This window comes from Apteryx rowi, unplaced genomic scaffold (assembly GCF_003343035.1).
Source record: "Apteryx rowi isolate R43461 unplaced genomic scaffold, aptRow1 scaffold_248, whole genome shotgun sequence".
Classification (NCBI taxonomy): Eukaryota; Metazoa; Chordata; class Aves; order Apterygiformes; family Apterygidae; genus Apteryx; species Apteryx rowi.
Genome location: NW_020448841.1, coordinates 227,213 through 255,034, shown reverse-complemented (window position 1 = coordinate 255,034; position 27,822 = coordinate 227,213). Strand labels below are relative to the sequence as shown.

At 39.8% G+C, this 27,822-nt stretch overlaps 1 protein-coding gene across 1 annotated transcript; it reads left to right on the top strand.

Annotated features, from left to right (window-relative positions):
* Positions 1–3,541: 3,541 nt before the first annotated feature.
* On the top strand, positions 3,542–26,033 carry GSDME (gasdermin E). Its single transcript, XM_026066804.1, is given in 10 exon segments — positions 3,542–3,828; positions 4,978–5,079; positions 5,082–5,166; positions 13,260–13,431; positions 14,471–14,591; positions 19,041–19,229; positions 21,010–21,137; positions 21,254–21,440; positions 22,897–22,970; positions 24,406–26,033. Coding segments are annotated over 10 exon segments (1,506 nt in total). The 5' UTR covers positions 3,542–3,617; the 3' UTR covers positions 24,643–26,033.
* Positions 26,034–27,822: the final 1,789 nt, after the last annotated feature.

Here is a 27,822-nt window from a genome sequence, read left to right as displayed (position 1 = left end):
GGCGCTGCTCGTCACCATTCGCTCGCTTTACTCGCCTCTCAGCCTAAACTGTCGCCACGCGAATTCGGAGGCTGTAACGCTGCTGCGCCTCGAGTGGGAAGCCTCACCGCTGCCAAGTGCCGAGCGGCGGCCCGGCCGCCTGTGGCCCCTAAGGGCTGCCTTTAAAGTGTTTCCTTACAACTGGAACTGGCAATCAGTGCGCTAATATTATTTGGTGATTCAGTTGTCACCTTCTTCACAAATTCCCTGTCTACTGTGCCCAGGCTTCTGGGCAGTCTTATGCTAAAATTTTTAAAGCTTTTTTTCTAAAGGTGTTGTGGGGGGGGTTTTGTACGTGCGTACAGAATGTAAAACATATTGGACAACTGCTCAGAACTTGCTTTTCTGCTGGCAAAGGTAAACTCTGATTATTACTCTTCATAAAATGTTTCTTTGGCTCTAATATTCCAAGGTATTGAGTTAGGGAGCTGTGATAAATGTATGAGGCAGGGTAAGATTTGTTCTGCTTAACTAAACAATGAAGTTGCTCTGAACAACTTTACTTGATCTCATCCTCTTCATTGAATACTCCTCCCATAACCCAGATTCAGACTAATTTTAAATTCCTGGGTTGACAAGGAAAGTGCTTCTGCTCTCTCTTCTGCTTTCACGCCTAGCTGTCAGTCTGTAAGGATGAATTCACTCTGTCAGGCTTTTCCTACCGGCTTTGGTACCTTCCCTTTTCATTCTGCCAAACCACGCACAGTTCTAACAAAACTTTCAGAGCAAGAGCATCGAAAGGCAGAGCTTTCTTAATGCAGTGTCCATGACCGCTTTGCATCCATTCAGTCAGGACGGCTTCGGTCCTGGCAGCTGCACTAACTTCCTGCTGCTGAGTAATGGCATTTGATTGCTCTGTGTTTTTGTTTTGAGAACCAGTGAAAAAGAGATACTTGGGTGAATTTTTAGAATTTATGTTAAAGGCACTATATCCAAATAGACATAAAGAGCAATTTGCCCAGAATATTATTGCTTTGCGGGTACTGCTGCCCCAGCAAATATGCTCCCTGCAAAGACGTTCCCAACACAGCAAATATAGGAGACATTAATATTGTCATTCTGTGGCTAAAGACAGTGCCATCTCCCCTGTCTGGTGAGTCTCCGCAGTTTTCATTAGCAAGCTGTGATCCTTCCCAGATGTCCTTTTTGCTAGTCAAAAGTGTGGTAACTGAGTAAAGACACAAAACAGGCCATCACGCATCAGAAACAAGTTTTATAGAATGGTGTTACTTGTTTTTCTTATGAGGTGAAGTTGATCTGGTGAGTGTGTAACAGCTAAATCATAGGAACTGATTTTTGCAATTTCTCTTCTTACAAACACCTTAGAAATTAAAGGGTCTTTCTGTCTTCAGAGGGCCTGCCCATGTGACTGTTGTGTGTAGGAATGGAGTCAGAATGAGCAAATGATAACATAAAACACAGAAATATTGGAAGAAGGTTACATTTCCTAGGGAAGAGCAGCTAATACAGAGAATGAGAATTTTCTTAATGGTTCCCTCCATTACAAATCAGTCGTCTGGTTGGTTGCGAAATATGGCATCATGCAAAAGAAGTCCCAGGGAAAAAAAATAGGGTGTCTTTTGCTGCTTTCTGCTGCTGTTGAGGTTTCTTTTGAGATATAAATGGAGCTGCATTACCCATTCTGTTAAAAGGGTTCTTGCTGAGATGAAAACTGGGGAAATTTAAGGAGGAGAAATTTAAAAATGCAAAAATAAATCTCAGTTTAGAGTTTAGGAAAAGGTCAGAGAACGAGAAAGACAGTGGAAATATTCCCAGTGCATATAGTTTGAAGTGTGCTGCAAGTATGTTGCAACCGTGATTTGTGATGAAAGCCCCAGAAGACTTTTCAGTAAAATGTTGCACAACTTCAACATTGTTCAAATCCTTCCCATGCTGGTGTTGCTGAGAAATACCCTTTACTAACTTTGGCTAGATAGGGAACGAGGAGGAGGCCATAGGGATTTCATAAGAAGATAGATCCCTCAACATGAATTGGTAAATCCTGCGTGAAGTGCTCTCTGAAGTGGGATTTGGGAAAAGCTAATGGAAGGCTAAGTTTCTATCTGCAAAGAGGTTTTTTTTCTTTCCTCCYGCAGATACTAAAGCATGAGCACTGTGGTCCAACCACTATTTTTACTCAGTTTTTCATTTTCTCGCAACAGTCATGAGTGCCTGCTGCAGTATCTTTTTTTGCTTGAAGTCCGTCCTACCTTATTTTGGTCCATATTTGTAACTGACATATCTAATACCTCTGTGGAGCAGGACAGGTAATTAATGGAGAATGTGCAGCTACGTCATTTCAAGGAAAAGAGATGGGCAACTAAGACATTTTACTTGAACTTTCCAGTGTCAGCTGGGGGATTGAAAGGAATGCTGTCAACTTTAAAAAAAAAGATTTAATTCTGGCAATATTGTTAGATCAAGTAACAGTTGAAAAACTAAAAAAGATTTTTTTTTTAAGACTAAAACTTTGTTTATTAGAATTGCATATTTAGCACTTCTTTGTGAATGGTCATTTTTTGCCATTTCTTTTGTGAGTTCAGTCAGTTTCCCTTATTGAAAAAGTTCCTTGTAAATCCAGAAAAATGAATTGCTGAAATAAAGGAAACTTTACACAAGAAGAGATGCCAATATTTTTAAGGCAAATTTAAAAGATAGAGTACAATAACCTAAGTAGCAGTTTAGCAGTTATGCATAACAGTTGCAAGCAGCATATTTTCAATTTACCTGTAGTTAGGCCAATGGGTCGTAAAGAAGATCGGAAAACGCTGAATGTAAAAAGGTTCGGAAGGTAAAAATGAACTTTCCATGGGTGTAGTTTAGAAAGACAACTTAGTCACAGATTAGTCAATACAAATTTTTGTTGCTTTTCATAGAATACTTTTTATTGTCACTAGATGTGTTTACTCACTGTTAGGATAATTTGTATGAATAATATCCACTTACCTTATATAGATTAAGGTAATTTTATGTTGGCAGTAAGGTAATAAAAGAAGGATTCTGTGTGGAGGCAGGAATCTTCTGCCATTGCATCTGTGTTCCTGTGATCCCAGAGAGTGTCCGCAGGGTGCTCATTAGTCAATGCTCCTAGACTTACTTCAAAGCTTTTTCTCAATAACTTCAGGTAAGTTGGATAAGTTTTTCCTCCCTAACAGATTAATTACCTGTGAGTGTTCTTTGAAAGACTATTTTTGTTTTAGATTGGAATATTTCTGTTCTCACACAATTTTTTTCTTTCATTATCCACATGATCATAAATGTCATGCCTGCATTATTATTGTAACATGTAAACCTTCCGTGCTGTATTTGTAATGCATTATTCTTTATTTATTCACTGCTGCATATTTAAAATTTTAATTAAAATTCTTTTGTCTGTTATTATAATAAGGTTGCAACCTTATTATTTTTGAATAAGTTATTCAAACTCTTGATTCCCAACTCACAGTGTGGAAGGTGGGGTGAAAACACTTAACTACTGCAAAGAACTTTTTAAAGTGAAAAATGTAAATATTTATACTTTCCAACCGTAGTTGTTTAAAAATAAGCTTAATCTTTCAGGCTTTAAGTGATTCTCCAAGATGTTTGCAAAAGCAACAAAGAATTTTGTGAGAGAAACTGACAGCGGAGGTGACTTGATCCCTGTCTCCCACTTGAATGCCTCCGACAAGCTACAGCTGCTGAGCTTAGTTACAAAGAGGAAGAAATTTTGGTGCTGACAGAAGCCCAAGTACCATTTCTTGACAGTCACACTGAGTGATGTGCTTACTGAAGACAAACCTATAAAACCAGGTAAAGTCATACTCAGAGCACAGTACTGTTGCAGATAAAAGGAATGCAGAGCCTAATCTTTTTTGCTGTTGTTTTCAATCATGTTACTTGAGGGCTCCTTTCAGAGGGCTGCTCTGAAGTATTCTCCATCCTTAGAAATGGGATGACTGGATATTTTCTGCACTTGACTGTTCATTTTGCTAAAAACAATACTAATAAATGTTCATTAAAAAAAAAAAAAGTGTTTTGTCTAGAGAGACTAGTGCAATTGAGGACTGGAGGTTGTTGAGCCCTGCAGTGCTACTGTTTAATAACAGTGCTCTCTGCTGTCTCAGGACCCCCCGGGACATCTCTTGGGGATTCCGGCATGCGATAGCAGCATGAAACTGTACTGTGCTCCAGGTGAAAATGCACTGGACAAACAGTGCTTTGTTAGTGACAGCAGCCCAGGAGGTGCTTGTACAGGCCAAGTGAGTTTACCACTGCTCCATTTCTTCTTGTAGAGACTGGTAAAAATAGCTGACCCATGTGCTTCTTTCTTCATCCAGCTGCACCAGTCCTAACCGAGTCATAGGAGTAATGATCTGGAGGAATCCTGTATTTCTCGGCATGTCATAATTCCATACAGGAAAATAGATCAGTCCTCAGGTGTAGATTTTAATTGTAGCTGGCTTGGAAGAGCAGCTGATTCTGAGTCTGTTCTTTGATATATAGGTATGTGAGATTCAGAATTTGTTTTAAACCAATTAGATGCTTCCATTGGTTTTCAGTGAGCTTTGGGACAGGCTTATAATGAGATACCTTGAGATAATGGAAAAATATAAAGCCAACAATGCAAGCAGTTCTGCTTTGTAGTTTTTCCTTGTAGCCAAAATAAATTTCTCTTATGCTTTGTAAGTCTTCCGTAGCATTTGAGCTTAGCATTTTAGTCATCATATGTTTTCCTAACATGGCAACATAACAAAGATCAGCAGAGCAAAGATGATGAAAATATGAAGGAAGCAAARATAAGAATTGCAGAGCAATGGAAGTCTTTGTTTACCTGCTCAGTACTGTTCCTTGCTTTCATTAACTGTTCAAATTTTCTATAAGTTTCTGTTTTTTCAACTACTTCTGATGCTGTTTCTTTGTTGTCTTCATATTTTGAAATTACTTTTATCGTTTTCCTAGTAATTGTGAAGTCTGACTTTGTGAAATACATGGGGAGATTTGAAGATTTTGTTCAAGGAAGTATTGATACTTTATTTGGAAAGATCAGCCTGGGAGCCGGAGGGAAGGTGTGGAAAGCCAGTCCTCCTTTGGAAACCTGAGGAAGCAGGAGATTGATTTGCAGCAGCTTATGAAAGACGTCAAGGGAAGGTATGTTTTTAATGTTGGTGTTGCAAAGGCCAAGAAAGATTGCTGAACTTAGATTAGGTAAAAGACTTGTGCTAGGTGTGATCACTGAGCAATTCATTTCTTTAGTGTTGTCACAGTTGAAGAATTACTTCTCTTGTAAACTCATTTTCGAGCACATGAAATCTTCTGTAAATCACACATGCTAAAATGAAAATTTCCAACTTCTTGAAAGCTTGGCAGTCAGATCTTTCCCTTGCATTTTAAAAAAATCTCACTGCTGTTTCATCTTACGTATTTGCATGAATTACCATGTGGAACAAGGGTCAAATCCTTCTTCCTTTGGAGGACTGTATTAAAGTAACAATCTGGAAGAAAATGGATTGGCTTCTCTCTGTTAATGGAGCAAATGCTATGGAAACTGAATTCAGAACCACCAATATTCTTGTAAGCAAGCTTTATAATTACTTTTTTTTTTGTGTGTGAGAGACTATGCTAGACAATGGAATTATATGAAGTTGAGAGGAAAGAATGGAAAAGATGAGCACCATGTTGATTACACATTCAAGCAGTTGAACAAAAGCTGTCTTATAGAACTATTGATCACTATTATACAGAGTAATAACTGAGAAAAACAAGTATTCCAAGCTGTAACCTTAATTTTACAAGATATCCAAGACTTTCTGTTCTAATCTGAAATGTGATTGACTTAATCTTGCGGTAAGACAGACACAGACAGAAGCCTACTTGGCAACCAGCTGACAGTCAAGGGTCTACTCTGTATCACAGTTCCTCACTCATATGGGAATTGAGGGTGGTTAATATGTGACAGCATTGTATCCTAGGTCTGTAGGAGGTGGTGTAATACATTTTAATGGCCATTGCTAATGATCTGATGATAAAGATGATGATAGCTTTTAGTTACCCATGCAAAAGTTGTCTGAAGCAGTGTGCATTTTCTTGAGTTAAAGGGACATTCTAGAAATAATCAGTGTTCCATTTGCACAGGAACAATTGCCCATTGTGCTGTTTGTCATGAGCATTCACAAGTCATCAAACTTGTTTTAAAAAAGGCACCTTGCTATCTTTGTACTAGATGTCATATGAAAAACAGGCAATACTGGGATTAATGTGTGTACCAGGCCTGTAAAATTAGCATGCATCTAGTGTAAGACAATATCAGTCAAGATTTATAATTTGGTTTCTAACAGTGGATAGAATGCTATAGAAAAAGTGTGTATAGAAAATGTAGGTCAGTAGGTTTGCACAGATCTGAATATAAAATGTAAATATGAGTTGTGTTTGTAATAATAGTGTATTATTGTTAAAATACATATTTTTGGTATAAGGATCTGAAAGAGATCTCTGAATCATCCACATGCCAGACTCAGAAACACTATGAGCTGCTGACTCTGTATGAAGAAGATAAGCAGACGCGTAAGGCCTGCTGGGTTGCTTAGTAGGTGTGGCAATGAAGTAGTCCAGTTTAATGTGTGTGTGCCCCTGTATACAAGGAGCTAGTTCTTTGTTTATAGAAAAGATACTCACAGCTTATTAAAGCTTATGATGCAAAGTGTGTAACTGATAACCAGTCAGTTTGGCTTTTTGTTTATTTATTTATTTATTAATTCAGCATAAGGTTGAAGCTCACTGGAAATAGTGGCAATTCCTTACAAATGAAATTCCAGTTAGTCATTCATAAATATTCCATGATTTTTGATGGATCTTGTTCCTAATTTCAAGCTTTCATCTTGTTCATGGAGCGCTGGTGGGGACAATAGGAAACATTCAGGAATGGTGGTGCCTAGAAATGAGTGATTTTGGATACAAAGCAGTATGGTACCAAGAGGATGTTTAGCAGTCAGCTTTTTTGAGAAGAGAAACAGCTCTTTTCATCTTTTTTCATCTAATGAAACACATTGCTTGTGCTTGTCAGATCAATTGTTGTTTCATTTATAGTTTCTGGGTATAACCTAATTAAGTTGTACTTAAATGTCATTCTTGGTTTTGGCTGTTTAAGTCAAAGTTACTGATAAATAGCAGAAGAATCTGAAAAAAGTGAAAGCTGATGTGGTTTCTAATCAAGTCATGTGAATCTTTAAAGTTCAAAAAGTTGCAAGTGCTGGATGTCATCAAATCAGTCTCCTGTCACTTCTTATGTGAATCTTACAATGGAGAATTCTGCTAAGCTTTTAACCAGATTCCAGATGCAGCATTGACTCTCCTTTTCAGAAAAGAGATGACAGCTGAAGGATGCGGGTTGAGATCCCTCCTGACTTGCCAAAGTGATGACATTTTAAATACAGAACACACTTATTAATATAATCTATATTACAAAAACATAGTTAAAAGATACTTTTAGGTATATGAACTTTGCATATTTTATGATACATTATTTTTGCTTTTTGTATTCTGTTGTGCTTGCTAATTCACAGGGTACTGTAACATACTGATTTTAGGGCACAGTCCTACACTTTAAACTTGGAGAGATTGTTCTGGATTTAAGAGTATGTTCTCCCCTCCAGTAAAAATGTTTATAGGTTATAATCTCTTTAGTTCTCCTGGATTAACGGTTGACTTGTTTGTTTTTATAATTTCACTGAATTGGGTTAGGGGATTAAAGTAGACACTCCAAGAGGACAGAAACAACAGAAAGAAGGCAGCAGATAGCAGCTGTTCAGTCCACATCAGCTGCAAACAGGTTTGTTTGCCTATCGAATTTCCATCATTTCATATGAATGATTCTCCAGTCCATGATTAGCATATTAGAAAAATAGGCTATTATTAGTAGTAAGCTCTGATATGATTGAAAGATATTTTTACACTATTGTATATTCTTGCATATTGCACTTTAAGATGCATTTTCAAAGATTCACTCAATTATCTGAGACAAAACTGGGACAATATTAGGACAAAAACAGTGGAGATTTAGCCCATTAACCTAACTGTGTGCTCTCCCTGTTCTTACTGGCTTGACCTGTCAGGGCACGTTTGAAGTCTCATTCAAACACAAACTTTTTGTTATTTATCTGTAAAACTCCGTGAGCATTTGTGAGTAGTATGAGATAACCGTTCACCAGTTTTCCCTCAAAGGTGTTACATGAGTTATATGAACTCACAGAATGTTATGACACAGGAGTGAGTAAAATCGGTTGTGTGTGTCCGTGATTTAAAAATAAGGAGGATGCTGAATAGATAATAGAGGAAATATCTGTCATTTGTACTCTGGAAAGCCTTTGGTATTCTTGAGGAAGGTGTTCTATGAAATAATCACCTTACAGGGGATTCTGCAGGGAAAACTGTGAAATGCTGTCACTCATGTGGGTAATTTAGGCTGATTAAAATGCATGCAGCCAGAAAAGTGTGCTGACCTTAGTGTGAGCAGGAAGAGTACTCAGAGTTGCAACCATTCTTTTTGGTAGTCGCAGTAAATTGGTAAGCACCTTGCTGTGAGGATTTGCAGGATGGATTACTGAGAAGTCTAGACAAGATTTGATGGAAAAATGGTCCTAGTCCGCCTTCCTTGCGGATAGCCCAGTCAGGGATTCTATACATGAAGGAAAGACCCACGCCTCAGCTGTTGGTTTTAGACATGTGATCTGCGAGAGCCTGCTGTATTGCCAGATGCTGTCTGTTTTCTGCCTTCTGTGTCTGCCTTCTATTGGTTTCTGTATTTTTCTTCCTTCTTTCCTGCTTCTGAGCTGCAGCAAGTTGCCTTTGTGCCTATTTATTCTCCACTCCTTTCCTCATGCAAGAAGAAAAAAGTTAAATCATAATGAAGGAAACCTTCTTTGCATTATATGGAAGTCTGTAGTCTGATTAAATGTGAGCAGAGTAAGATCAAAACTYGCAAGAAATTCTTTTCCGTTTGTATTTGGCCCATAATGCTCCCAGCATAGTAAATCATTGACCTCAGGAAGGTTATTTAAAAAGAGCAAACAACTGAACAAAGCTCTCTAATCTTTATCTTTTAAATGATCTTTATTTATACCATTTCATAATCTGTGTGTTGATAATGGGATTTAGGAATACAACCTCTCATTGTATTTTATAGTGTCTCCTTTTGAACGTGTCAGCTCAGCTTCTCAAAGGTGGGGAAGAATGCAGCAACATCCGATAGGCCACACAAGAGTGGAGGGCACCCATACAGCAAATTGTGAAAGCGATGGGAAGCACGATGGTTGCAGAGCAGAAATAAGAGCTCTGAAATGTTACCTGTAGAACAAAAAAAGCACTTCCAGGTGTCTGCATTCTTAGCCATTTAACTCGACCATCTTGCTGTTCTTGATACTCAGATTGTTATTCTAGCAAATGAGTTCGGCCCTTGCGATAGTACACTCAGAGATTCAGCGGCCATTGCCCCTCAATATTTTAATTCAGATTGTTGAACTTCAACCCTTTTGCATTTTGCCCTTGATGCCTATTTTCAAAAATAATTTAGATAAGCTGGGTATTTATTTACCTCATGTTGTCTTTTGTTTGAGTCAGCATCCCGTGCTTTCCTATGAGAAGAGCAGAGGGTTTTGCCTGCTGCAGGCTGTGTCCCAGCGATGCCAGCAACATGCCTGCACACAACACCAGGGTCTAAGGGGTTTTGTCATAGGCAGTTGAGTGCCAGAACTCTAGGGGAGAGCATTTAATTGTGTTGTCCTAAAAGAAAAAGTATTTTTAACTATTGGTAAGGATATGTGATTTTAAACTTTCTATCCTGTGGTCATTAAAGTTAGTGGGAACAGAAGAGCATTTCTGCCTGGCTTTAGAGCTAAACACATCCCACCAAAGTCGCTCCAACCTTTGGTCTGATGCACTGGCCGTATCCCTGCCACACCGTGCAGCGGACCCCGTGTTACTGCTGAGGCAGAGTGCCGCAGCTGCGGGAGTGCTGCCTCGGCACCAGGGTGAATAGCTCCGTGCCCCCGCAGCATTAGTGCTGCCACGGTGCTGCGGCGGCTCGTGCAGTGCTGCCTTCCTCCCTGCACCTCATTGCAAGCGTAGCCATGTCACCGGCGGCACTCGCTTTGCCACGCTGCTGTTAGGTGCTTAGCTCAACCTCAAAGCCAGGAGCATGAGGGGTTCTGAGCCAGGCTCCTCTCCCGTGGGGTACTGTAGAAGTAGATGGAAGAAAAAGCCTCTGAATTATTTTGGTTGTTCATTTTTGTAGGATTAAATCAGATTTTTAAATGCCTCTTGAGTTAATGCTAGTTAAGATACAACAAATCTCTATTTACTCTGTGGTTTTGTACCTTCTGTTGGTCTTGTGTCTTTTACTCTTAACTTTTGAGGATATCCTGTTGAGTTTGTCATCCTCTAAAGCAGGCAAAAAGTACATGATATGAAAGCAAATGACAAATTGTTTTTGTGCATCTTCATTGTATTTCTTCCCATGTGGATTCTTTGGTTGTGTGTTAAAATTGCAAGTTCCCTGGGCCTTAATTATTTTTTCAGGATTCTTAGCACACCTCTTGAGAATTATAAATAATTAGTGTGAATTATGTAATAGGCATGAACCATTAAAAGATACTGAGCTAATTAATAGCTCCAGTTTGGCAGGAACTTCTAAGAACAGCAGTGTTTGTGATCATTTGACAATTCTTCAATTTTTGCTTACTCCAAAGATTCCAAGCATAAAGCATGGCTTTGCACCAAAAGAAAAAAAAGTTATATTAATAATCTCAGGAATGTTTGGGATGCTTTACTAGTGGCTTTTGCATAGCTTCAGAGGTATTTTTGCTCTCTTGTTTAAACAATCAGCCTTAAGTTTTTCAGACAGTTCATTTCAAATGATTGAACTTTCATATAAGCACATAACTCTCCAAAGATCAAAAATTGCCTCAGGATATTTTTAATTTAATAAAGAATCAAGCTGACTTCTGAGTTATACAGACTATATAAATCCAAAACCCTAGAATCTAATAAACCTAAAACTTTTTAATTAAAAAGCTGGAGATATCTTGATTTAAATAAATTGGAATCAGAACATGGCTTTCTATCATATTTTGGGGGAACTGCCATGTAGCCCCATGAATAGCCATTTACAGTAAAATGGAGAAGAAAAGACTGAATAACTTCAGTCAGGGATAGCAATCTTTTAATCTTCCAGCTGTCTTGCTAGAGTTGTCTGTTAATAGAAAATACGACATCTCATCTGAGCACCTCCAATGGGTATTTTGCAAAAGTACAGTATAATTGACACATTTTAATCAATAGAATGCAGTTAGCAAGTTGCTTTAACTCTACCAGAAAGATTGTTACTGACCCCAGAAGATACGGTAGCGAATTTTGTCATCTTTTCTTAGAAGATAATCCTCTCTTGCAGTTCCTGGGACCTAATTTTCTTACTCCTGCTCATTCTAAGCACCTAATTATAGGAAGAGCTCCAGTAGCATTTAAACATGTATTGAAGTACATTGTGCGGTGGGGATGGTTTGTTAAATTGGATGCACAGAGAAAAAAATTGAGGTCCTTTCCCTCCCACTCCCCCCCAGCCCCCACACACTGTTATTTTTTTCTTTGACTGGGACAGTCCTGGTCATTAGTTTTGAATTGTGAGATGATTATATATCTGAGTGACACAGGAGTTTATAGCATGTGATTTTTAGTAGTCTTCTCCAATCTTAAGATTCATGAAATCTTTTCCAGCCTTTTGAAGTACTTGGTTATGTTGTTAATGGTTCCACTCAGCCAGTTTATGGTTTAAATGAATGCTATAACAGCTCAGTAGCGAGCTATAAGGACTGGAGATAAGACTCTGGTATCTTTGTGTGCTGTTTCTCCCTTAAGAAAAATTCTGGTGGCTCAGAATTCGGAGCAAGAACTTGGGAATTTGGGAGCAGTGTGTCCACGCACAGTGCTCATGCACCTTCAGAGGCCAAACCAGCCTTCCTCAAGCTGTCATAGTCCAGGGTGAGCCTGAACATCAAGACTTGGAAGCAAAGGAGCCCATGTCACCCCCCTCTTAAGAAGCACCGGACGGCACACCTACCTACTGCAAGCAGGAGGACACTTCCTGTACAAAGGCAGGAATGAGAGGACTAAATGGGGACAAGGAGGAGATCAGTGAGACTGACATTGGCTGAGCAAGGCTGGAAAGTGCGAACCAGGAGCTGTGATAAGGAGGGGAGACTAAGACTGGGAGACATGGGCAGCTAGCTGGTGTCCTCTGAGGGTGGAAAATAGGAAAATCAGATGAAATGGGACTGGGGAGCTGACTGGCTGTGGGACAAAGCTGAGATGAATGGGGAAAGGGAAGAAATGAGACTTGATCTGATCAGATAAGAGACAGAAAACTGAGAACTGCAGAGACACTGTAAGGAAAAGAGAGGCATGGTTACAAAGGGAGAAACTAAGCAGCCTGGCAAGGCTGTAATTGCTGTATTTCCTAACGTTTGATAACTTGATTTTGCCATCTAAATCATTCCCTCTAAACAGAGCTTTGTTTTTTGTGGATAATATTATATAGTACATGCTTATTATGTATTACACTATTATATGTACTTATATTATGTGCACATGCATGCCTAATGTACGCAGTAGGGTGCAGGAAGGTCACAATACAGACCATTACTGCATGTCTTATTTTTACTCCCTAGTAACTTCTTTGGTTAAAATAATTCTTCTGAGTAAAGACTGCAGTATGTAATTCGTTGATTTACTGAGACTGCATTAATGTTAGGCTCTGAAAAGAATGATTAGCTGGCATCCTTGCCATAGCCCTGGTAATGTCAGTGAGAGTTCACAGTGGCAGAGGATTCACTCCAGTGTCTGCAGGCTTGTCTGATTGATTGTTTTCATATTACACTGGTGGCTTTAAGTTGTCTCTAGTTCTCTGTTGTTTTGTCACTTAAATGAAAATAGCCAAACAGCTGACATTTTTGCTCAAAGTAAAGAATCAAGAATTCAATATGTATGTTGGGATTTACTGGGTAATACAGGTATTTGTAGTCTTGCTGCTACCAAATAACAATAGAGGACATGGTAATTTTGAGGAGGTTGCTCATACAGAAACCATTGTTATTTTACAATAAAAGCTATTCAAAGATTGTTGTTCAAACAATTAAGAAAATGGTTTTTCACAGTTCTTGTATTTATGTTGTTACTGGTGTCTTTTCTTATTTCAGAACAATAAATCTGAATAACAGTTTACTACAACAAGTAATAGAAAGAAAACATGAAGTGCTCTGCATCTTGAGAGAAAAGATAGTAACAACTCAAAAGTGTATGATATCTGAACATATCCAGACAGAAGACAAAATCGGTGGCGTCCTGGGATGCAGTACAAAAGTAATAAAGGTAAAAGTTACTAAACACCTGCAGGGAATAGTATATTTTTCTAGTTAAACCTGCAGATTATTTGAGAAAAAAATATGATTTCTTCAAATAGATTTCAGAGTATTTTACATTTTTTCTTAACAAATTCTGTCAATTGCAAGAACTCATTACACTGCTTAGCTGTGAGACTTCAAAAAGGTAAAATGTTTTTCCTCTTACCTCACTGACTAAAGGTGCCAGCTTTTAGAGCGAGTCTACAATGTGGTTTCCATCAACACTCTCAAATTGTGATTCAGTTTCTATGTAGATTCCTGCCAAGAGCAGAACATCAAACAAACAGATGTAACAATTCAGTGAAAGTTAAAGAGCGAAAAGCATTGCTGAAACAAATTCATTTGAAAAGCCTTGTAATCATTCATCAAAAATGTTTGCAGTTTCTCCTGAGTTTTAATATATATTGAGAAGCTATTTGTTTGTGGTCAGGGAAGCAGGGATTAATTGCACTTTGAGGACATCTGAAAAAATTGCATATGAATTGAGAAAAAGTTACCAAAGTCCAACATATGCTTATTTGTTTTAAGTTTTTAAAGTTGTAGATGAATCACTTCTGTGTACAGGGAGTCTCCATTGGCTGAAATCTGGGAAAGGCAGTTCCATGGCCCTCCGTGCCAATGCCACTTTCTGGGTACCAGTCTCTCCAGTTGGGCACAAGAGGAGTCAGGATAGAAGAGGATAGGTCAGGACACTGAACTGGGTGCCAAATTCCCCCTGACACAGTGTTTCTGATTCTGTAGCAAAAGTGAAAATTGCACCTGGAGCTCATCTTTATACTGGAACAGGGTAGCTGAGAGTCTGAGAGCTGCTTGTGGCACTTTGGTACCTCTGCCTTGCTGCTTATGTTGTTTTTTCACAGATGTCAAATATCACATGTGCTTTGGTCAAACGTTGTGGAGAACGAAGCATGTTCTTTCTCTGGTTTTTTTTTGCTCTTTCTCTTAATTTTGTGCGTAAGCTATACAATAACTGAATCACATAAATGGTGAATAAATCTGTCCTCTAGGTTTCAGTGAGTGAAAATGGAAGTATAATGAAAGATTCTAGCATGATCCTTGAGATTCCTCCAGCCAGCGCTATTGCCTATGGTGTAATTGAATTGTATATAAAGAACAGTGGCCAATTTGGTAAGTAGAAAGCTCAATTTGTGTGGTCTGTAGCTCAAATGTGGAAAAGAACTCTCTCTTGASAAATGTTTTTATTTCCCCATGTACCAACATGACAAAGTTGTGTGATGTCCATTGCCTTGATTGTTATTTGCACTGCAGCAAAAGCAGCAGTGTGAAATGCTGCTTATCTGATTTAATAATGCTTTTTCACAAATTTACATAAATCATAGACTCACAGAATAACTTAGGTTGAAAAGGACACTGGAAGTCATCTAATCTAAGCCCCAGTTCAGAGCAGGGCCAACTTTTGAAGTTAGATCAAACTTCAAGAGTTAGATCCGGTTGCTCATGGCCTTGTCCCATCAAGTTTTGAGTATTCCCAGAGACAGAGATTCCAGAACCTCTTTGGGCAATCTTTTTTCATGTTTGACCACCATCACTGTGCACCTTTTTTTTTTCTTAATATTTAATCAAAATTTCCTTGTAGCTTGTCTGTTGCCTCTTGTTCTATCATCATACACCTTTGAGAAGAGTCTATCTCTGTCTTCTCTACATACTTTCGTTAGGTAACTGTAGAGAGCATTAAGATCCCCCCTTAGCTATCTCTTCTCCAGTCTGAACAAACCTGTCTCTCAGCTACTTCTCGTACCTGAAGTTCTCCAGCCTGTGACCATCTTGGTGGCCATTCACTGGGCTTGTACCAGCATGTCAATGTCTTTCTTGCATTCAGGAGTCCAAAATTGGTCACTGCAGTCCAGATGTGGATTCACAAATGCTGAATAGCAGGGAAGAATCACTTCCATCGACCTCCTTGCTCTGCTCTTGCCAATATAGCAAAGAATGCAGGGAGCTTTAATAGCTGCAAGAGCACACTGCTGATCATGTCCAGCTTGTCCCTCAGGATCCTCAGGTCTTTTTCTGCAAATTTGTTCCTAGGCAGCTGGCTCACAGCCTGTGCTGTTATCCCTACCAGTATCTAAGGTGCAGGCAGTGAACTGGGTCTGAAAGTGCAGTCAGGCAGGAATGTTTAGATATAATCAATCAATCAGTCCTGTCAAGAAAAAAATGTTGGTAAAGTGTAGGCCTGGAGTTGAAACTTTCCTATCTATTTGACATTTTCACATATAGATTGTTCTCAAAGTGGTTGCAGAAATGTCCCCATCCTATTTTCTTGGCTTTGGGAGGAGAAAAGATGGTAACTCTGCTTTGCAACATCATCTAGGTTTTTCTTTCTTGCCCGTGCTCAATCAAAGTCCCAGACCTAAAGCAGGTTTCAGGGGATGTTATGCAAGAAGGAGGGAAATCAGATTGACTGTGTAGGGCTGGAAGTTGAAAAGGACTAATGTGGAGAGAAACAAGAGATATATTGAAGAAATAGTTGAAGTGCAGGTGATATTTGAATCTAGGATGCACTTCATTTGGATAAGAAATGCAGGTGATACTGTCGATCCTTCTCCTTCAACAGACTTCTGAGATTAAGGTAGTCCGTAGGTCAGGAATATAAGTAAACATCATATAACTTGTAAATAAATTAAAAAAAATTGGGAATTGCCCAGACGTAAGGTGAACACAGAGATAAACCAGAGGGCATTGGCTTCGCAGTCATAATAGAGCTGTAATTCAGAGTAATCAGGTGCAATTAAGGTTATCAGACTACACAGGTATGTAACACACAGCCTACTTATGTGATTTCCAGATAGAACTTCCTATGACCTGCTAGCTGATAATTAATACCTGGGTGTTGTTAATGATATGTGTTCCTCTTCACTTTTGCCACTTTTGCCCTATCCTGTTTTCATATTTAATTTTCTAATCTTTTAAGCTTCAAAAAAACCTGTCTTGTTTCATCTTTATTTGTTGGAACTCATAAACAACATACATCTTCCCTCTTTTTTTTCTTTTTTTATTAATACTGTCATTCTTCTCTTACCTCAGTGTCAATGACAAGTCAAAGTGGAGCAACTAACACCACAGTTAGGGATTTGCCACCAAGAATAAGTATGGCGAAGCTTGCCTTCAACTTCTTCCTGTCTGAACAGTGGTCAGTGTCTGTTTATGGCAATAAAAATAGCCTCTGAAGTTAAATTCAGAGACTAATTTAGTCCTTTGTCATGACTCTGCAAGTGGCCAACAGCAGGTGTAACATAATGAATTTCCTTCACATATAACTATGGAATAAGATGCATGTAAGTTTTGTTTGTTCCTTTTTCTTTGCCACTGACAGTCAGTGCTTGAGTTATTCTGTAAGGAATAATGGTATATAAACCTTCCTAAAAATATCCCAGCTAATGTGACTGGACATTCTTGGCCATTAAAAAAAAAAAAGTCTAATCTGTTATTAATTCCTTTACCACAATGTTTTCCTGTAATTATTCTCTGTGTCTTTGATTCCTTCAGGCTAATTTTCCATTGCATATAAAAGCTGCTCCTGTTAAAGGCTTTGTAGTTTTGTCTCTTCTAGTTTCACTGCAAGTTCCCTTGTTCTTGCTTTACAAAACAAGATAAATAGTAGCACCTGACTGACTTGCATTGTTCTGTTATTCTTATATACGTTTGACTATCTCATCTTAAGTGTCTCTAATTTAAACAGTCCTGATTGTTTCGGCTCCACTCACAGGAATCTCTTTGCTTCTGATGGTTTTTGTTGATCATCTCTGGATTTCTTCTATTTCTGTTAATAAATTTGAATAATTGACAAGATTTAACTGCACTGGTGGAGGCCTGTCATTGATGTATGTAAGGGAATTCAATAGTAAAAATACCACAGTATCGTGTATATTCTTTCATTTATTTCTTCTTTTCCTTCTCTTTCTTTTAAAGAGCCTGACAGAATTCATGAGGTATAAAATTTATTAAGAATTCTAATAATACAAAGCTTCAAGGTCCTGTATTTTCCTCTGAATTGAGTCCTATTACAGGATTTAACAGCAGTGTGTATATCTATTGAATATGTACACCTGATGCTGTGTGCTTGTTTACCTTATTAGCATCATTCTGCCTCAGAAGGCAAATAGTTTATTAGCACCATCTTCCTCCTTCAGGGTTCATGTGAAAGCCTGTTAGTATCAATGAAAGCAATGGGAGCACGTTGGCCTGATGGTGCCTGGCTGCCATCCTGAGTCTTGTTGCTTTAGGAGGTTCTTTAATTTGTGTTAATCACTTTCTGTTCCACTGAAACTTGCTTCTCTTCGTGAAGGGTTATGTGGGCAACAGGAGTAAAAAGGTTTCTGTCTGTCTTTTTCTGTGGCAGGGATTTCTTTTTCTGCTCTCCCTTTGAAAATGCTCTTTGCTGATGGAGTGCTCTCTGTGCTTTCTCATCTGCTTTGATTGTCCTTAATTTGGTGAGACAGACTGTTACAACTACAGGAAGGTTATATTTAGGTTTTGTGCCTGGTACATGTGAGCACTGTGCTTGATTAGTTATATTTTTCCTTTGCTGTCAGGTGTTACTTTAAAATTGACTTTCACTTGCTAGCCTGCCTGTGGTGTTCTCCTTAGTTTCAAATCTTGTGTTTTAGCCATTAAAAGAAGATCAAAATAATAGGGCTTTGGTCACTTGCTGCATCTTTGAGACACAATCCCGGAGGCATGAGCACAGAACTTGACATTGCAAATTTCTCAGCATAACCCTTACAAAGACTCCCTGGGTACCTTTACATGCATCATTTAGCTTCATGAGGTGGGGGGAAGGCTGTGCAGTGATGGGAAGTTGGCAGTCCGGTTTGGGTAAGGTAAGGTAGATCAGTGCTTGTTTTTTTGGCCCAGGGTCTAGGCAGAAAGGATAACTCGGCCAGGGATGCATTGTTTTTGCCGTGAATTTCTCTTAGAGAGGCACTATATTGAAGGGTGATTCTGGTAGTGGACATGGCTGGGTGAAGTCCTTAAGAGATTTACTCTGAGAAGCCTGTTTTCCACTTATCTGGAGGACTTAGGAATAGACCTGTGGCTTGACTCAAAGAGGGGTCCATCGATGGCATGGCCAGAAAAAGCTCTGTGGGGGACCCTTACGGAGGTTCTCATGCATCTCAAGAAGTGTTTTCATGTGTGTCTCTATCATGAGTGGATTCTCTAGCTGGCATTATAGTGCATCTCTTAATTGGTAGAAAATGCAGAGAATTCATATCTCCGTTTCTTGTGTATGGCATTCAGGTTTATAGTGTCTGTGAGAAGTTTGCATATTATTTGCAGACTCTGCTACTTTAATTCACAGAAGCAGGTGTCACATTTTGTATTTGGTAACTGCACCTCGCGACCTCTGTTTGTGCACTCGATGTTTGTCTTCCAAACATCAAGGCCCCAGTAATGCTCGATAATTCACAGAGACAGCAATTTTTGGCATTTTTTCCACCTGGAAGAGATGAGACACAGCGAAATCACATGCACAAACACCAGCTAATATAAAGTAGCATCTCATTCAGTATTTGCTTGTGTACCTTCATGATTTTTTTTATTGAATTTTAATTACAGAATTCTGTCTGCTGAATGAACAGCAAGGAGGTTTTGAAAGAGAAAGCACAGAAGGCTCAACTTCTCCCCGTTCTGCACTATTCAGAGATGCTTCTCTTCTGTATCAACTAGATGCTGTTGATAATGAGACATACTCTGGGGCTAAAAACATCATTCCCAGTGATGCTTCCTTAAGTGTATTGAAACAAGGTATTACTAGAAATGCTTTATGTGATTACATTACAGTGAGTTAAGTAACATGATAGAGGGAAATATTCTGGTGTGATAATCCATAAGAAATTATGTTAGTTCATTTTAATAGCCCTTGTCAGGAACTCCTGGGGGAATGCTTAGAAACAAAAGAAAACATTTACTTCTGGAACATTTATATGCAGTGGACTGTCCCCTAGGAACATGCTGAATCCCTTTGTCATAAATATGATCTTCCAAAATTAGGTTTTTGTATCAGTTCTGTTATATTCCAGCCACCTCTGTAAGATTAGTAATGATTTATGTTTTAATTCAGAAAGGCTCACTGAAGTATTGGTTCATAATTTGGAAATTGTTTTCAGTAAAGCTCCTCAGTGAAAGTTTATTTTAAGTCTCAAAATTTACAAAGATATCTTCCCTCACCCCACAGTTACCCTCACCTTTTTCTGAGATCTTTGGTAGAAATCTTAGACTGAAGAAATTAAAATGTAATTTAAAGGGAAGTTTGTATATTGGTATAATGGACCAGGCACAGCTTGTTTATTGTAGGGGTGCAGAAGGGTCAGGATTGTGCCAAGTAAAACCATTAGCCCAGAGGTGTGAAAAAGTGAAAAGTGAATCAAGGCCTCAGCACCCTTTCATTTTTCATCAGTTCTTGGTACAATTCCTACAGCTGTTTCTAATGATGAACATTGCATTTGTTATCTCTAAATTTAACCATTTGTTCATGGCTTGTTCAATAGACTGATTATGACCAAACTAGTTATTTGTTGTGCTGAAGAAAGTTCTGCCCTTGTCTAACGTAGACTCATTTGAAAGGAATGAGTGCATCTCTGTGTGTGGATAAAAAAAAATACTTTTGAATGAAAGAATGCTATGCCACTGTTTTGGTTTGTGTTTTAGCTTGACATACCTTTGTGCCTTTCTTGCTGAAAAGACTCGCAGGTTTCCTTTAATTGATTAACCAGAACTATCTCTTAAAAGGACTAAAAAAATTGTTTCTACTAAAGTAATTTAAGGTAGGTTTCCTGCTCTGTTTCATTGCTCTTTTATTTGGATTGGCAGTCATACGATTGCATCAGATACGAAAAAATCTGCTCATGGCTGGGTTTTTTTGTTTTTTTTCCAGTAAAGGAATTTTTAGATATAAAAGGCATCCTTAAAGAGAGCACATTTCTTGTCCAGAGTGACATGAAGGGAAACTTCTTTTAAACAAGGTTAAGAATGCTTGCATGCCCATATTTTTGGAATGTGGAAAAACACATTCTAACCTTCTAATTGGCATGGTTGACTTGAAAACTTATTTTCTTTGAGCTTATTGGTGATATGCTGGTCATAAAATATTTTGGCTTGGTAATTCATATTAACCCATGTTGAGAAGTAAGGTTGTGAGTAGAACTCTTCATTCTGCCTCAATAAACTTTCTCTGGAGATGAACTTTCAAGTGAGAAACAATATTAAAATTAAATACATAGTGGTTAAGTCAATTAACATTAAGATATTGACATCTAAAATGTTGAAAATGTTGAACACTCAGTGTTGATCCCTAGTAGCTGTATTTATTTTTTTCTCGGAATTTTTGTTGATGCTTCATTGACTCATTAGGGAAATATAATCAAATGTGTTCCAGCATTTCATTATGACTTGCACAGATGGAAATCGGGATGTCAAGATGTGGTGATAAATTAGCTATTAAAACTCATAGCAAAAATGTTAACTGTTTTTACCGGCATTTGTGTAGCAATACTTAGTTTAACTTTTTACTGCTTTCTTCGGAAAGATCTGTCACGGTTGAAGACTCAGTTCCAGCCTCTTGTGAAACTGCCAGAAGACAAGCAAAGAGCTTTATATAAAACCCTGTATGAACTCTTGCTCTGTGAAGAAATGGTAGCTGCCCTGGAAGATGTGGTAAGATGAAGGAACTTTTGCTTGCTTCCTAAAAGTAATTTCAGAATAGAGCTAGCATTCCTTCTTGCACAAACACTTCTCTTTTCAGGTTACTTTTACTTATTCTTTTCTTACAGTTAGATGATATCTGCACAGGAGACAAGCCAGACCTGAAGGAGCTAAAACCTGCACAGCAACAAGAACTAGATGACTTCCTGCAGCTCTTAGGGTGCAGGTTACCGAATGAGCTATTGTTGCAGAGATACCAGCTTCAAAATGAGGAACTCTTCTCAGCTGCTCACCTCCTCATCAGTGCGATCTCTGGTATGCCATGAATGAAGAGAAAAGCCATTTTTTTTCCTTCTAGAAGCCTTCTCTGTGTAAAGCAGTTATTGCTCTTTTTGAGCAGTTGGTGAGCTCAGTGAGTGTAATTTGTTCTGTTCCTTTTTATGGGGATGGTACATTGTGCTTGGCGTTCCTGGCTGTGAATTAAATTCAGTTCTCCATCACCGACAGATTTTGCTTGTAAAATACACATTCCCTCAAGATTGCTCAACCCTAGTTTCCATTGAAAGTAGGCATTTCAGTTTGGCAAGTTAATTTCTGTTCTTGTTGCATGCCAGAGTTCTTCCCACCTAAATACTGAGAATTACATATTAGGTGTTATCTTCTATGTAACAGCACATACTGTTGAGGTGCAAAGTATATTTAGCAAAAATGAATTTAATATAGAGACACTGCAATTAGAGGATTGTTTTCCTGCTACTGAAAAAGGTGATTAAATGTAAATGTCAAACAAATGCCATCCACACAATCTAGCTGGCACCACAATGTTAATTAAAAGCCACCTGCAAAATCCAAGGCATATTTCCTAGCTTTTTCTCCTCTGTCTCATATATAAAGAATTTCATGACATTAAGATAACAAAAGGAAGTCCAATGTGATATTAGTTAGATGTGGCACTGTGCAGCAAAATGGCCGTGTGCATGCATATACGAACAGTACCCAGGTAGGAGAGCTTAACTCATTTGCAAAGATACAAAAGAAATAGAAAACAGGGACCCACTGATGTAGTAACGCTTGTYACATGCTATTAACAGTGGGGCACAGCTAATTGAGTGTGTTGCATTACCACCTGGCTTTGGACATAATGTCTACTGCTAATGTCCAGGCGTAACTGAAGCTGGATCAAGAATCAAAAGCTGCTTTATGCCTGTTGTTTCTATTAGGAATTACAGCCTTTTAGCCATAGAGTTGAAGGGTACCAAAGGGATCATTTAGTCCATCTCCCTGCCCCAAGGGGTCAGCTATATGATTTCTCTCAGACTGTGTTTCTACTGAAGTCAGCATCTCATATCAGTGTTGAGAGCAAAGAATCTTGTTTTACTCAAGGCCCAAATCATTTGTCCAGCCTCAAGGAGGCTTGTCTCAAGGGTGGGGATAGTCAGTGTTGGGTTTTGCACCCATTGCCTGTCCCATTCTGCTCTACAAACTGGGAGGCAGACTGGGTTTGACAGGAAAGGGGTGGATCATCCTCTTCTGAATGTTCCCCAGAGCATTCGTGACAGCTGTCCTCAGCACTGAAGTGCTTTGGTTTCCAGAACACGTTTCATAATGGTGTTGTACCTGGGGGGCCCTCAAAAATGCCTCTTGTCTTTCACTGTTCAGCAGGAGAACCCCATAACAGAGCTTGCTGTTAAGAAGTACCCTTTCCAGCAGTCAGCCTGTTACAGTGTTCACTGGAAACAATCTTTCCCTATTATAATGTTCTCCTTCACAGAGCTGTCTGATTACACTCTTGTCCTGCTGCATGCCTGCTGTGATCTGCAGGTTGTCCCTGCATTGTGTTGTTTGGTGAGTAATCAAAATGCGACTGTGTAGCGTGTGAGCCTCAGTAGCAGTAATGACTGTGTGCTCTGGCTTATTGTGTTTCTTACCCAATAAAGAAGATATTAGAATCCAGTGCGAATTGCAGCTGTAGGCATTGCTTAAGCAAGGTCGGAGTCTGACAGTGGCAAACAATGAAGGTAATTTACTGCAGATGGATACCTGACTTCTAGAACATCTATGCGTTTAGAAGATTCCCTGAGCTGTGAGCAAAAGAAAATGGTAAAACTTAGCCTTGGATTTTAATTTACTAGAAGTCTCACTAGCCCATTATAAAATCTCTGTAACAGCAATCACCTGCCCTTGGGAAACAGAAGTTTCGCTTGGGTACCAGCAGTGTTTGGGCCTTGGCAAATTTTGAAGTTCCAAAACTTTGAGGCCATTCATTAAAACTGCTGAAGGAATGGGGCAGGATTGGCATTTGCTCTGAATTTTTTAAGCTCAGTGACAAAAATTATAGTAAGAACCTTTAAATATGTAGAGGCAAAGTGGATGCTACTGGTTGCTCAGAATAAGGGTGAGAGCTAAGTATCATCTGCAGTGAGCAAAGCTGGAGTGGGGGAGAGGAAAGAGTTGGAGAGAAGCTTCTCCACAGTGTGCACCATAGGGCAAGTACAAAGGGTGGGCAGAAGGGCTGTGACAGTGCTGAATATGTGAGAAAGGCAGCGCTCCCTCCTCTGCCGCCTTTCGGGCTGTCAGAGCAGTGGCCATCATGACAACAGGTAACGGGGTTGTATCTCAGTTGCTATGTCCCAGCATTAGGAACTGTTTTGTGCCCTTGCTCAAGTACTGTGGGGAAAGAGGCTGCAGCTAGAGCATGGCTTTCTTTTAAAACCAACCATATGGGTATTAAGGTTTTTTTACCAGACATATACTCAAACTTTCTGACTTCAGTCTATGGAGCAGCTCTCCCTCCATAGTCAGTAAGTCAAAAACACCTTTCTAGGCAATGAGTTATGACTCATCCACCTCTGCATTCATTATAGCAGGAATCTAAAGAGCCATTTGGGAGTCCCTTAAAACAGCTTCAATTTTTGGTGCTTGCATCTAGACACTTCCTGTAGGCATTTAGGTTTCTCTTGTACTGTAATTCACTGCGTGGACCTGAGGGCATCCCGAGAGTCAACCCCAAGATCCAGAGAGTGGTACCAAGAGTGGAGGCAGTTATAATTTAATGGAGCATTTTGAAACATGGCTCTGGGGAGGTGAGCTTTGGTTCTGGATGAGTACATTGTATATGCCGAGGCCAAGTAAGGTGATTCTTGCCCCTTCACCACCATCTCCTAAGTATTCCAGTGGTTTTGTAAGAGAAAACCAGGCTATGTGATGCCAGAAGTAGCACTGCTTGGAAAACCTTTTTAACATCTCTGTCTATGTCTCTTGATCTTTCCCATAAATAAAGCCTAACATCACTTCCGCCGATGGCACCTTGGCACTGAGCAGTCCTTTGGTGGCTTCCCTCACTGACAAAGAAAGATTTGATGTCGTGCAAAGGCTGTTTGCCTCATCAAACATTAACCTGGAAATGACAGAGTCTTCTGTAAAAGCTGTAACTGCAAAAGAACCTAGATTCTTCCCACTTATTTATGTGGCATTGTATGGATTTTATGCTTTAGGTGGGAGTGTAAAGGAGCTTTGATGAGTATTCAGTTTTTGGTCTAGCCTGTTCTTTCTGTAGCTCTGCAGTATAGCATTGATGTATGATGTGATGTATGTCTCTAGCTTTAGACACACTCAGTTGAGTACTTTTGGTGGTCCATCCAGGTGGTGTGGAGGTCAGCATGGACTAGGTATGCTTGAGGTGAGCACTCTGCATTGCCATCAGAAGATTTGCTACTGCTCTGCAATTTCACTAAGGTAGTGTCAGCAGTGGAAAATACGTCAATAAGTAATGAAGGAATAAAAAAGAAGAAGAAAAGACAAGCCTGGAACAGAAATGGAACATAACCGTGCTAATAGTTGTTGTATCTGCAGAGCAGCAGAAGCCAGATTGCTTGCGTTAATATGCGTGGAAGAAAACTGCAAAGTACAAACTGCTTTTTGTAAACAAGCAAAGTGTGGAAATCCAGGGCTAAGTGTATGCTTTGCTCATTTAAGACCTGATGTGCAAAATGCCCTTACTCTGGGGGAAGTGGAATGGCGGGCTCTCAGAGAGGTACTTGATTAGGTTTTCATTTATTAAGTATAGTTTGGGTTTATGGATATGAACTCTGCATTGCAGAAAATAGTAAGTAAGTTCTTTTTCAAAACCTGAGACCACCTTAGGGATTATACCCCTGTACAGCATTAACTTTTACACAGCAAGTTTCAGCTGTTTAAATTGCATTCTGAACTTCCCCTTCGAGATATGATGATTCCTTTTGGTGTGTGCATATGAAATGTCCCTGTTGCATTCCACAAAAGCAATCATTTTACCTGCATGACATTTTCAGTGCAGCTGTTTTGCTTGTTTCTTTGACTAATAGCAAAGTGTTAGTAAAGCACTTTGTGCTTTGAACTATTTTGCCTTTTTTTAATCATAATTTTCTGTGATCATGTGAATGGGAAGAAAATGCAGTAAATATGGACTTGGGAAGATGTTTTTCTAGGTAAGTAAGTAGAATATCAGTGCTTTCAGGTAAGACTGTGAGATGGCTGACAGGCAAACAAGCAAGCACCTGTGTGGAGGGGTGGTCAGTAAGCAGGCCCTGCAGCTTAAGTAGGATGGAGGAAACCTGGGTTCAGTTTTTTGCTTCATTACCGCATGGTCTTGAGCAGGTTGCCTAAGAGGTCTTAAAAAACTCATGCCGGGTAGGCTTTCCCTGAGAAAGGCAGACTTTGCAAAAAAGCACCGTGGTATTTTTCCATACTTTCAGAGAGCAGGATGCCCTTGCAGATCGAGGTGCTGGTGTTTCCATGGCTCTTGGAACCTTGCAATGTGGCATGTGGAAAGGCCCTTCAGGTGCATGGAAGTACATGTTATACCACTAGCAGGAGTCATGTGTGTTTGTAAATGGAAAAGCCTTCTTCTGCCAACCACTACTCATAAGTTGTCTCTGTAACTAATTTATCAAAATTTTGTATTAAATGTTATGTCAAAATAGTAGAATAATTTGTAGCCTCATGTATTTTATATTTCCATTGTTCCTTTGTTGATTCCAGTCATTCCTCTGGCCTTGAAAGATGGTGCAAACAGGCAGCAAGAGGACATGTGGGCATCCATGTAGTGCTGCTGTCCATGTGCTCTAGTTTTCTATGGAGTTTTGCTCTAAGCCTTATGCGCAGTATTTTGTTTAACTACTTTCAGGATGGTCACATTGTGTCATATAGGTATGGGGGTGAGGGTTTGAAGAAAATCCTAGATGTTTTTGAGAAACTTCTGAAAAAAAAAAAAAACTTTTTTGCCCAGCTAGTTTGTATGCAGATGTCTTTTGCTTCAGCTAAATTCACTGAACAGGTTCAAGTTGAGGAGTGTTAAGGTTACCACAAGCACTCGGTGGGGGCATCTGGGACACTGGCAGTGCTTATGGTCCTGGGGAGCCCAGCAGCATAGCAACTTCCCTGGCAGTAACTAAAGACAAGGAGGCTGAAGGCATGAGGTTCTGTGAGAGTCCTGCTGCTATTGGGGTGGGCTGGGCTTGCCTGCGATACCGCACCTCTGCTGCAGGCCTGGCACATGTGCCCTGCGCCTGGGGCAGAGGAGGGGGCAGAGACTCCCGGAAAGGATGGGGCACAGGGGCAGAGGCAGAGGCAGGAGCCAGGGCAGCCTCAGATTGAAGCAAAGGGGGAGACAAGGAAGACATGGGGCTAACAGCATGGTGCGCCCGGGAGCCCATGCTCCTGGCCTCTTCCTGCTTGTCATTAAGATGGCTTGGGTCTCTCAGTGCCTCTCATCTCCTGCCTGCACCACTTTTAGCCTTGATAATTTGCTTGCGGAAGGCAGTGGCTGCGTTTTGGTCTTGGCACTGTACTTTTATGAGCTCTTAGTGGCAGGGCTTCATTTTCTCCCTTTGACAGGTGCATTTGTCACCACAGAGGCACCTMTAGACCAACAGGTAGCCTAGGATGGTGTTTTTAGAAGAACTGAGCGAGCATCATAGCTGGGAAAAAAAGAAGCTAAGGCAATTTCTATGTTCATCTTGCTATTCTCCCAGTAGTTCCTTCTTCTATACTTTTGAAAGCAGTAGCTTTTATGCACAGTAAGTTAATATTCAAAATAGCTCAGACTGGGGATATGAAGGGCCAAGGGAGCATCAGACCAAAAAGATAGCTGACCCAAGCTAACTGAGGATAGCCCTCAGGGGGCCAGCCTGAGCAGCAGAATCCACCTCAGAAGAGATGGGTGTGCATCCACCTCATCTCAGACGAAACAGCGATTTCGTGTGACAGGCTGGACTCATACAGAAAATGCTTCTTCAGGGTTAGGTAGGATCTTCCCTGGAAGACAGCGGTCATAAGAAGTCAGTAGAGCCCTTCAGACAAATTTGGTGCTTGCCTCATAAAAGGGTTGATTTCACTCCCTAACACTCCCTCCATCCCAAACAAATGTTGTTTCCCTTTGATATGCTTCTGCCTTCCCCAGGAGAAAAGGGGAGAAACCTCATCTTTGCAATTTGGAATCGGATCAGGACAGAGGGAAGATGAGGGCAACAGCCTCTTTTCTTGTGCGAGCTCTACAAAGGAGAGCCTGTTCAGCCTTGCTGTCAGTAACCAGCTTCACATAAAATCCACAACCCTGAAGTCCCCTGTGCTTTCATATGCTGGAATAGCTACAGCTTGGATCCAGGAGAACAGCTCTACTAATGCTGCACTGCTCAGAAGGTAAGGAGCCCAACTTCAG